Source organism: Hyla sarda, chromosome 4 (assembly GCF_029499605.1).
Source record: "Hyla sarda isolate aHylSar1 chromosome 4, aHylSar1.hap1, whole genome shotgun sequence".
Lineage (NCBI taxonomy): Eukaryota > Metazoa > Chordata > Amphibia > Anura > Hylidae > Hyla > Hyla sarda.
This window is the reverse complement of record NC_079192.1, coordinates 4,230,682-4,242,665: the sequence shown is the minus strand read 5'-3', so window position 1 is coordinate 4,242,665 and position 11,984 is coordinate 4,230,682. Positions and strand designations below refer to the sequence as shown.

General features: G+C 43.2%; 1 protein-coding gene across 1 annotated transcript; it reads left to right on the top strand.

Moving 5' to 3' along the window:
- The first annotated feature begins 4,692 nt into the window (after nucleotides 1-4,692).
- On the top strand, nucleotides 4,693-11,733 carry LOC130366713 (olfactory receptor 10C1-like). Its single transcript, XM_056569035.1, has 2 exons — nucleotides 4,693-4,725; nucleotides 10,789-11,733. The coding sequence occupies exons 1-2, from the start codon at nucleotides 4,693-4,695 to the stop codon at nucleotides 11,731-11,733; spliced, it is 978 nt and encodes a 325-aa protein (XP_056425010.1).
- Nucleotides 11,734-11,984: the final 251 nt, after the last annotated feature.

Sequence of the window (11,984 nt, the reverse complement as noted above, 5' to 3'; positions counted from 1 at the left end):
ATACAGTGTGGGACATAAGCATGGAACACTATGTGGAGGGTAAGCGCAGTATACTGTGCTGGACATAAGCATTATACACTATGTGGAGGGTAAGCGCGGTATAATGTGTGGGACATAAGCATGGAACACTATGTGGAAGGTAGGTGTGGTAAACTGTGTGGGAACGTATGGCAGTATGCAGTTTTGCTTGTTATCTGCTATTGCAACTGAGTGGAAACGCAATCATGGTGGTGTTGTTGTGTAGAATGTAGATGTGACACAGGAAGCTAAGTAATGTCATTACCCTGCTTGAAATGAATGTGTGTTATCTTGTGTGAACCGTATGCGTGATAAATGCAGGGAAACATGGCTTGTATGGTAACGTAACAAAGAACGCTGTAAGGAAACATAAATGTGGCACATGTGGAGTACCATGTGGTAATGTCAGCAAGGACACCCTATCACACCTGACCTCCAACATGAGCAAATGTAAAAGCAATGCCATGATAACAGCCTAATGTACTCAACCTGAGAACCATAAGAGTAATGCTGTGACAGCTTGAAATACCTGACCTGCATACATTAATGAAAGCCTAACGTGACAGAGCTAAAAACAAGACAAATGTGACAATGAAGCTATGAAACATCCACTGACGTAGCAGTGGTAACATAACCCGTACATGACTACGTATATGTAATAATAAGTATACAAGTTATATGAATGGTGACATAAAACAGTATAGTAGAGACATATGGTGTATCTACAATAAGTGACATAACCACGGTGACGAATAACAGTATACTGACGGCAACTTACATGTTATATACTAAGAGATGTGTATGTGGTGTAAATATAACTGACAAATACAGTAAATTAATGCACTGGTGATGTATAACAGTACAATGTATAATGACAACTTATACATGGCCTATAATGGATGATGTTGTCTGAGATAGAGCTCTGTCCTGGGCTGCAGCATGAAAGAGAGTACAGATGTGGGGACACAGCAGGAGAGTCTCCAGCGAGGGGACAGTATGAAGAGCGGTTGTGAGCATGAAACTGGATTACACCAGGTCACAAATGAAGGAAAAGTAATCTCATAAATGTAAGAACACAGTCAAAACACATAATATTTAACAGACATATGGAGCCCAATGCTGAGAGGGTTAAACCTGGATATTCAGCAGCCTGTGCTTCTCTATCAGCCCAAACACATCCTCCTGCTGCAGTCAATTATTTGTATAAGCCACAGCTGTGACCTCCTATGAGTTATCTTTGCAGACTAAGAGATTGAAGCATGAAAGAGTTAACCTCAGGCTGAAATATGCAAATTACCTCACGGCCAGAAGGCCAGGGCTGGAGCCTGCACAGCTACATTTGCTTACTGCATGTTTACTGCATATTGTAGGAGTGAGATGTAGCTACTTCACAGCCTGCAGCATGAAAGGTACCGTGACACATTACCGTATTCCTTGCATCATAGTTAGGCTAGCGAACAGTGCCTCTCTGCGACGTATGCAATCAAACCTCCCGCCAATACCACAGCATCCGGTGCAAAGACATCTTGCATGCTGCCGACAGCACCTGTGCGGATAAGGTGGGTATATAAAGACCAGACTACTCCCACAAATTAGGTTAACTATTTCAGCTAACCTCCACTTATTGCCCCGGTACCCACCACCACAGGTGTGTCGGGAGGAGCCAGTGCCAACAGGCCCGGAGGGTCAAAAATGGCGCTCCTTGGCCTAGGCAGTAACAGGCTGGTGTTATTTAGGTTTGAAAGGGCCAGTAACAATGGTCCTCGCCCACCTTGGTAACGTCAGACTGTTGCTGCTTGGTTGGAATTTGGCTGAGAATAAAAATACGGGGACCCCCTATTTTTTTGCATAAATAATTAGATATTTTTTTTAAAAACCCATAGGGTTCACCGTATTTTTATTTTCAGCCAAATACCAACCAAGCAGCAACAGCCTGATATTACCAGGGTGAGCAAGGACCATTGTAACACAAGCCTGTTACTGCCTAGGCCCAGAAGCGCCATTTTTGATGCTCCAGGCCTGTTGGTACTAGCTCTTCCCGGCACCCCTGTGGCTGTGGGTACTGGGGTAACAATTGGGGGTTAGTGCTAGCTGTTTTTGGGGCTAACGCTAAGCCCAGGCTTAGTAATAGACTCAGCTTCCACTACTAAACCTGTAAAGTAAATAAAAAAACAAAGCACAACACATTTAAAAAAAATAATATTACAAAAAAACACTCCCCCACAAGCCCTCGTTAACAATTTTATTAACATTAAACAGAAAGGAAAAAAAACACTGGTCATCGATGCAGTCCACCGAATCCGAAGTAGTCCACAGGATGCACGGATCTGAAATGAGAAAAAAAAAGAAAAATAGGTTATTACATTTATTGTCACCCACCAAAGCATCTCCCATGCCACACGACTACAACTCCCAGCATGCCCTTACAGTAAGAGCATGCTCTGAGTTGTAGTCGTGCAGGCCAGGGAAGCGAGCAGTAATGCGCTCCACTCTCTGGCCGGCGGTGATCAGAAAACGACTGTTATTTCATATTTCCTGTGACACGGGACCCGGTCGGAAATTTGACGTTAAAGTAAAGTCTGCAGCGCCGTGGTAAGGAGCCTGGGCTGACATAACACTGCAGCCTCCCGGGAGATGTGCAGGATGTGCTGTGGGAATCCTGGGCAGCTGCAGAGTTGTGTCAGCCCGCTGCAGACTCATGCCAGCCCGGGCTCATTTTAACATATAACAGTCCCAACTGTAAGCTCAAATTTCCCACCGGGGCCCGTGATTGGCTGCTAAGACCCCGTCAATCACGGGACCCAGTGGGAAATATGAAATTACAGTAGGGTAGATAGGAACTCTGCGATGCCGAGGTATGTTAACCCCTTCCCGCTACATGACGTATGCATACGTCATGAGTAGACTCCCGTGATAGAACACGGGGTCACGCGCTGACCCCGCATCATATTGCGACGGTCCCGGCGTCCATCAATGGCCGGGACCCGCGGCTAATACCGGACATCACCGATTGTGGTGATGCCCGGTATTAACCCTTGAGACATGGCGATCAAAGTTGATCACCGCTCTAAAGAGAAAGTAAAAGTTGCAGGTTAACTCAGTGGAGCTGTACGGGACTGCCGCAATGAAATCGCGGTGTCCTGAACAGCTTGCTGGACAGCTGGAGGGTCCCTACCTGCCTCCTCGCTGATAGGTAGTTAATTAAACCGCATGGTCTATGGCGCACACGTAAAAAAGTTACAAAGTCCAAAATAACGTATTTTTGGTCACTTTTTATACCATAAAAAGTGAATAAAAAGCGATCAAAAAGTCCAATTAAAACAAAAATGATACCGATAAAAACGTCAGATCACGGAGCAAAAAATAAGCCCTCATACATCCCCATATGCAGAAAAATACACAAGTTATAGGGGTCAGAAGAGGACATTTTTAAACGTATACATTTTCCTGCATGTAGTTATGAGTTTTTCCAGAAGTACCACAAAATCAAACCTATATAATTAAATAATAAAAATCAGCTGAGAAGAGGGTTAGCAGGTACATAGTCCAGTACGGTCAATAGCTAGAAGATATAAATACAGAGAAGAGAACATGAATATAGAGCTAGGTGCCATGTCAGACAAGAAATAGTGAAGCCCTTCTCTTACCCAGACCACTGTCCCTGACTACTTGACAATCTGCTCTTGGAAGTGGACTCTCAACTGGGTTCCAGTACCTGCGCTGGACTTAAATGCGGGGGCATCACAAGTAAAAAAAAAATGAAAAAAGGTCAGAGGTCAAGGATCAGCACAGAACACAATGGGTTAACCAAAGCACAAACCAGGAAGCACAATACAGCAAACAGACAGATAAACAAAGGAAAGTAAAAAAGATTCAAAACCAGAAAGTAACGCAGTACCAAAACACTAAGCAAAAGGGAAGTCAAATGCAAACAAGGGTCAAACCAGATGGACAACAAGGCACAGAACAGCAGGCAAAAGAATAGTAAAAAAAAAGACAGCCAGTAGGTCGTATAAACACATGAGGTAAGAGCGGCCAGAGCACAGCACTAGAAACCTGGCCAGATGTGAACATTACACCAGGGAGGTTAGATTCCCAGGCATCTGCCAAGGCAGGAGCAATGGAAGACAAGCCAGATCCCTGATTGGCTGGACAATGGATCTGGGTGGCCAAACAGTTCAATTGAGAGTGAAGGTGGTAGCCATGGCAACTCCAGGGAACCACCTCTCAGCGCCAAAGTGTAGGACAAAGCGGCAATTGGTGGGAAAGAGAAGTCAATTCTATAGTTTTCTATAAACTGAAGAAAATCACAGAGATAAACAGAAAATATAACAGTGTTTAAAAGCTAAAAGATTACCTCTCTTTAAGGTAAAATAGTTGGAGATTAGTTAAATAAAAATCAGAAATATGGAAATAAAAAATAAATCTAAACCCCCATCGGATTGTGTCTCATTAGACAAGTATTATGCAGGAGCTCGGGGGATGGTGTCGGATCTCTCTCTGGACTCATCAGGTATAAGACTTTCTAGAACTGCAGATATATAAGGATCAGTTTTGGATATATTATACATTGCTTGTCCCATGGCTGGACGCTTCCTTACCTCTATGTGATTTAAGAACGCACCATCTGTTATAAGGTCAAAGCTCAACATTACAATACACAAAGGTACAGCCATGGAAAACCTAGACAACCAGGAAAACACCAAAGTAAGTACCGATGCTGCTCATTACTAAGCAGGTGTAGCAGAGCTGAATTAGTCAGCTGTTCTTTGGGTGAAGTTATGTCTCGATTATAATTGAACCATAGTCCAGGGAAAGCCTAAAATAAGTTCTGCTCAATGACTATAAAATGTTCTCCACGGCTGGATATGTCCTTAATTCGTGAGTTGCGAGTTACATTTACTGGAAATTTGATGATCCTATATTTATAGACATTTTTGTTGTTTCTTTATAGTTTATGGGGATTTGGGGTATAAGATCCTGCTGCACATTCTCTTCTCAGTCCAGCTCAGTCCAACAGCTGAAGAACCAGAGTAATACATGTTCCTAGGGAAACACTGACTTATCTTATGGTCACACACATCAAAAAGATATTTGTCTAAATAAAATACGATGTAGAACTGGAAAGAAATTGATTTGTTCTGTTTCGACTTTGCTCTGAACTTCACCAAAAATTCTGAATCATTTGAATCCCATTTGGGAATAACTTCTCCCTGATCTTTATAATAATCAGTAGGGGTCTTAGCGGGGACCCCGACTGATCAAAACTTTTGACATTTTGGTTTTCATTTTAAATTTATCCAAGAGCCGACCAATGGACTGTATTGTCTCCCAATGGTGTCTGTCAGGTTCCATGACTGTGTTGCTTTTTTTTTAAGGACCTCAGGTGGTGACTTCTTATGTCCCTTTGAATAGAATTTACATGTATATTCAAACACAGCAGATTTGCAGCAGACATCTATTTTAGTGCACATGTACAGAATCTGCTGCAGATTTTATGCTAAGTTCAGTCATTTAGCAGAAGCCCCAGTATGTGTGAATGATCCCTTAAATATCCATATGAGGTTGTTTCTGCATCATTTTTCCTTGATTCCTGCAAACCCCATTGAGATATTTGGGGCAGCTGGATACTTCTTCAACAAATCTGTCGTATTGAAATAGACTCTGAATCTTATTAGCAAAATTAATTGTAAGTTTAGTACTTAAAGGGGTACTCCGCCCCTAAAAATCTTATTCCCCTGATTTTGGCTGCAGCACTCCAGACATCCGGTGCCCCTCAATGCAAGTCTATGGGAGGAGGTGTGACATCGTGAGGGGGGCACGGCCGTGATGTCACGAGCGGGACGGGACCGTGATGTCACGAGCCTCTGCCCTGCCAGTCATCCAGCATGGAGCAAAGTTTTCTGCACCAGATGCAGCGGTGGGACCCCGACGATCAGACATCTTATCCCCTATCCTTTGGACCCCTTAAGGACCAGGCCATTTTACACCTTAGGACCAGAGCATTTTTTGCACACCTGATCACTGTCACTTTAAACATTAATAACTCTGGAATGCTTTTAGTTATCATTCTGATTCCGAGATCGTTTTTTCGTGACATATTCTACTTTAACATAGTGGTAAAATTTTGTGGTAACTTGCATCCTTTCTTGGTGAAAAATCCCAAAATTTGATGAAAAATTTGAAAATTGTGCATTTTTCTAACTTTGAAGCTCTCTGCTTGTAAGGAAAATGGATATTCAAAATATTTTTTTAATTCACATTTCCAATATGTCTACTTTACATTTGAATCATAAAATTGACATAAAATGTTTTTACTTTTGGAAGACACCAGAGGGCTTCAAAGTTCAAAAGCAATTTTCCAATTTTTCACAAAATTTTCAAACTCACTATTTTTCAGGGACCAGTTCAGGTTTGAAGTGGATTTGAACGGTCTTCATATTATAAATACCCCACAAATGACCCCATTATAACAACTGTACCCCTCAAAGTATTCAAAATGACATTTAGTAAGTGTTTGTACCCTTTAGGTGTTTAACAGGAATAGCAGCAAAGTGAAGGAGAAAATTCACAATCTTCATTTTTTACACTCGCATGTTCTTGTAAACCCAATTTTTGAAATTTTATAAGATGTAAAAGGAGAAAATATATACTTATATTTGTAGCCCAATTTCTCTCGAGTAAGGACATACCTCATATGCCTATGTATTGCTCGGCGGGTGCAGTAGAGTGCTCAGAAGCGAAGGAGCGACAAGGGGATTTTGGAGAGTGCGTTTTTCAGAAATGTTTTTTGGGGGGCATGTTGCATTTAGGAAGCCCCTATGGTGCCAGAACAGCAAAAAAAAAACACATGGCATACCATTTTGGAAACTAGACCCCTTGGGGAACGTAAAAAAGAATAAAGTGAGCCTTAATACCCCACAGGTGTTTCACGACTTTTGCATATGTAAAAATTTTTTTATTTTTTTTCTCTAAAATGTGTGTTCCCCCCCAAATTTCACATTTTTGCAAGAGTTAATAGCAGAAAATACCCCCCAAAATTTGTAACCCCATCTCTTCTGAGTATGGAGGTACCCCATAAGTTGGCCTGAAGTGCACTACGGGCAAACTACAATGCTCAGAAGAGAAGGAGTGATATTTGGCTTTTTGAGAGCAAATTTTGCTCGGGGGGCATGTCGCATTTAGGAAGCCCCTATGGTGCCAGAACAGCAAAAAAAAAACACATGGCATACCATTTTGGAAACTAGACCCCTTGAGGAACGTAACAAGGAATAAAGTGAGCCTTAATACTCCACAGGGGTTTCACGACTTTTGCATATGTAAAAAATATATATATATTTTTTTCACTAAAATGTGTGTTTCCACCCAAATTTCCCATTTTTGCAAGGGTTAATAGCAGAAAATACCCCCAGAAATTTGTAACCCCATCTCTTCTGAGTATGGAGGTACCCCATAAGTTGACCTGAAGTGCACTACGGGCGAACTACAATGCTCAGAAGAGGAGGAGCACCAATGAGCTTTTGGAAAGAGAATTCGTTTGGAATGGTAGTCAGGGGCCATGTGCATTTACAAAGCCCCCCGTGGTACCAGAACAGTGGACCCCCCCACATGTGACCCTATTTTGGAAACTACACTCCTCACAGAATTTAATAAGTGGTGCAGTGAGCATTTACACCCACTGGCGTTTGACAGATCTTTGGAACAGTGGGCTGTGCAAATGGAAAATTAAATTTTTCCTTTTCACGGATCACTGTTCCAAAAATCTGTCAGACATCTGTGGGGTGTAAATGCTCACTGTACCCCTTATTACATTACATGAGGGGTGTAGTTTCCAAAATGGGGTCACATGTGGGGGGGGGTCCATTGTTCTGGTACCATGGGGGCTTTGTAAACACAAGTGGCCTTCAATTCCGGACAAATTTTCTCTTCAAAATCCCAATGGCGCCCCTTCTCTTCTGAGCCTTGTAGTTTACCCATAGAGCACTTTACATCCACATATGGGGTATGTTCTTACTCAGAGGTAATGGGGTTACAAATTTTGGGGGGCTTATTTTTATTTTCCCTTGTGAAAATGAAAAATTTAGGGTGACACCAGCATTTTAGTGAAATTTTTTTTTTCCCATCCAACTTTAATGAAAATTTGTCAAACACCTGTGGGGTGTTCAGGCTCACTATACCCCTTGTTACGTTCCGTGAGGGGTGTCGTTTCCAAAATGGGGTCACATGTCGGTATTTATTTTTTTGGGTTTATGTCAGAACCGCTGTAAAATCAGCCACCCCTATGCAAATCACCAATTTAGGCCTCAAATGTACATGGTGCGCTCTCACTCCTGAGCCTTGTTGTGCATCCACTGAACATTTTACGCCCACATATGGGGTATCTCCGTACTCAGGAGAAATTGCGTTACAAATTTTGGGGGTCTTTTTTTCCTTTTACCTCTCGTGAAAATAAAAAGTAAAGGACAACATCAGCATGTTAGTGTAAAAAAAATATTTTTTACACTAACAGGCTGGTGTAGACCCCAACTTTTCTTTTTAAAAAGGGGTAAAAGGAAAAGAAGCCCCCAAAATTTGTAGTGCAATTTCTCCCGAGTTCGGCGATACCCCATATGTGGCCCTAAACTGTTTCCTTGAAATACGACAGGGCTCCGAAGTGAGAGAGCACCATGCGCATTTGAGGACTAAATTAGGGATTGCACAGGGTTGGACATAGGGGTATTCAACGCCAGTGATTCCCAAACAGGGTGCCTCCAGCTGTTGCTAAACTCCCAGCATGCATGGACAGTCGGTGGCTGTCCGGAGATGCTGTGAGTTGTTGTTTTGCAACAGCTGGAGGCTCCGTTTTGGAAATACTGCCGTACAATACATTTTTTATTTTTATTGGAAGGGCAGTGTAAGGGGGTGTAAATGTAGTGTTTTACTCTTTATTATGTGTAAGTGTAGTGTTTTTAGGGTACATTCACACTGGCGGGTTTACAGTGAATTTACCGCTAGGAGTTTGTGCTGCGGCGAAAAATTTGCCGCAGCTCATACTTGAAGTAGTAAACTTACTGTAAACCTGCCCGTGTGAATGTACCCTGTACGCTCACATGGGGGGGCAAACCTCCAGCTGTTTCAAAATTACAACTCCCAGCATGTACTGATAGACCGTGCATGCTGGGAGTGGTACTTTTGCAACAGCTGGAGGCACACTGGTTGGAAAACCTTCAGTTAGGTTCTGTTACCTAACTCAGTATTTTTCAACCAGTGTGCCTCCAGCTGTTTCAAAACTTTAACTCCCAGCATGTACTTATCGCCGAAAGGCATGCAGGGAGATGTAGTTATGCAACAGCTGGAGGTACACAACTACAACTTCCAGCATGCAGAGACAGCTGTTTGCTGTTTAGGCGTGCTGGGAGTTGCAGTTTTGCAACATCTGGAGAGCTATAGTTTAGAGACCACTGCACAGTGGTCTACAAACTGTGAACCTCCAGATGTTGCAAAACTACAACTCCCAGCATCTCCAGACAGCAAACTGCTATGTGGGCATGCTATCAGTTGTAGTTTTGCAAGATCTGGAGGTGCACAGTATAGAGATCACTGTGCAGTGGTCTCAAACTGTAGACCTCCAGCTGTTGCAAAACTGCAACTCCCAGCATGCCTAAACAGCTCTATGGGCATGCTGGGAGTTGTAGTTTTGCAACATCTGGAGGGTTACAGTTTAGTGACCACTATAGTGGTCTCAGAATGTTGCCCTCCAGATGTTGCTAAGTAACTCACCGGCTTCCGTCGGATACAGGGACCTGCGTCGCCGTTCTCTTCTTCCGCCGATCGTGTCCGCTGCCGCCGCTGATCGTCGCCCGCTGCCGTCGCCGATGGGTAAGTGGATCTTCGGCGCCGGTCCTTGTCGGTTTCCCCGTCCTGCCCCGCCTATTGTGGGTGGGCAGAACGGGGAAACCGAAAGTAAACCCCTCCACCCCCGATCTGCTATTGGTGGTCGCGTCTAGACCACCAATAGCAGAGATAGGAGGGGTGGCACCTCTGCCACCTCACTCCTATTGCTTCAAGGGGATCGTGGGTGTCTAGGACATCCGCGATCCCCTTTATTTTCAGGATCACCGGGTCTCTATAGACCCGTATGACTCGGAATAGCCGCAAATCACAAGTGTGAATTCACTTGCGACTTGCGGCGATCGCCGACATGGGGGGTCTGATGACCCCTCTGGGCATTTGTGCGGGGTGCCTGCTGAAAGATATCAGCAGTCACCCCGGCCCGGACCCTGCCCGGCGTGCGGCGGGGTCCGAAATTCCCACGGGTGTACAGGTACGCTCTTGGTCCTTAAGTACCAGGGAGCAAAGGCGTACCTTTACGCCCTTGGTCCTTAAGGGGTTAAAGGGGTTATCCAGGAATAGAAAAAACGCTCCCCGTCTGCTTCCAGGTTGGGTGTGGTTCTACAGCTCAGTTCCATTGAAGTGAATGGAGCCAAGATGTAATACTACACCCAACCTAGAGACAGACGTGGAGCTATTTTTTAAAGAAATTAGCTTTGTTTTACTATTCCTGGATAACCCCTTTAAAGCTTATACATTGAATGAGAAGGGGAACATGAAAACATTTGTAAAGACATTTTTGTGCATATTCATATAATTTTTACTATAAACCAGTTTGTAATATTTGTCAAGCTAAACGCTGGAAGAAGATACAAGAAATGTAAAGACTTCTACATCCATCTCTATAAAATCTAAAGCTTCAGAATTAAACATTTTCTCCATTTTCTGTTTGTTCTATAGGTAACACTCATAAATAATGTCACCTCAGTTATTCTCCTAGGATTATCAGATCTTCAATGCTTTAAATTCCCGTTCTTCTCACTCCTGGTTCTTATATATTGTGCCACCATTTCAGGAAACCTTCTCATCATTGCGCTGTATCTATTGAGCAAAACCCTTCAGTCCCCCATGTACTTCTTCATTACACAGCTCTCCATCTTTGACGTTCTGCTGACTACAGACATTGTCCCCGTCCTTCTCTCCACTGTACTGTATGGAGGGAGCTCTATGACCCTCATCGGATGCATCACTCAGTTTGCTATCTTTGTAATGTTGGAGGCCTCTGAATGTCTTCTGCTGTCGGTGATGTCCTATGATCGGCATGTGGCCATCTGTAACCCCCTCCGCTATAATTCCATCATGACTTGTTGGTTTTGCGTGATCTCAGTAAATCTCATATGGTTTCTTGGTTTCCTTGTGATGTTGATGTACGTGATTTCTATCTATAGTTTACATTTCTGTGGACCTCACATCATTGACAATTTCTTTTGTGATTTTAAGCCCATCATGCAGCTCTCCTGCTCAGACACGACCATCATTTATATTGAGATTTTAATAATTGGAGCTTTAAATGGATTCTGTCCATTTATAATAATTGTGGTGTCCTATGTGTCCATTGTCATCACCATTCTGAAGATCCCATCCAATACTGGTAGACATAAAGCCTTCTCCACCTGCAGCTCTCACCTCATTGTGGTCTCCATACTTTATGGGACATTGCTCATTGTTTATTTGTTTCCAATAAGAGAAAAGTCCCTGCTCCTGAGTAAGATCTTGTCTCTAAGCTACACCGTGCTGACTCCACTGCTAAATCCTATTATATATACCCTGAGGAACAAAGACTTCAAAGAAGCTTATCATAAGATTAGACATGATATCCGATCTGGTCATGATGGGTTATTATAAGACAACTGTGTTCATTGTCATCACCATTCTGAAGATCCCATCCACTACCAGAGGATGTAAAGCCCTCTGCACCTGTAACTCTCACTTCATTGTAGTCTCCATACATTGGTAGACATGACCCGGATTCCATCAGAATATCAGGTGGCCGTGGCTTGCAGAACTTTTCGAGATTCAACTTGTGCAAACCAGGAAATATGCAAAACCATAACAGGAAGGATGAGGAACATGTGGCATTTTGGCACCCAGAGGAA

Coding starts and splice junctions, on each gene's coding strand:
- LOC130366713 (XM_056569035.1), top strand. CDS start 4,693: ATGGAAAACCTAGACAACCAGGAAAACACCAAA. Junction 4,726..10,788: donor ACAACCAGGAAAACACCAAA/GTAAGTACCGAT, acceptor TTTGTTCTATAG/GTAACACTCATAAATAATGT.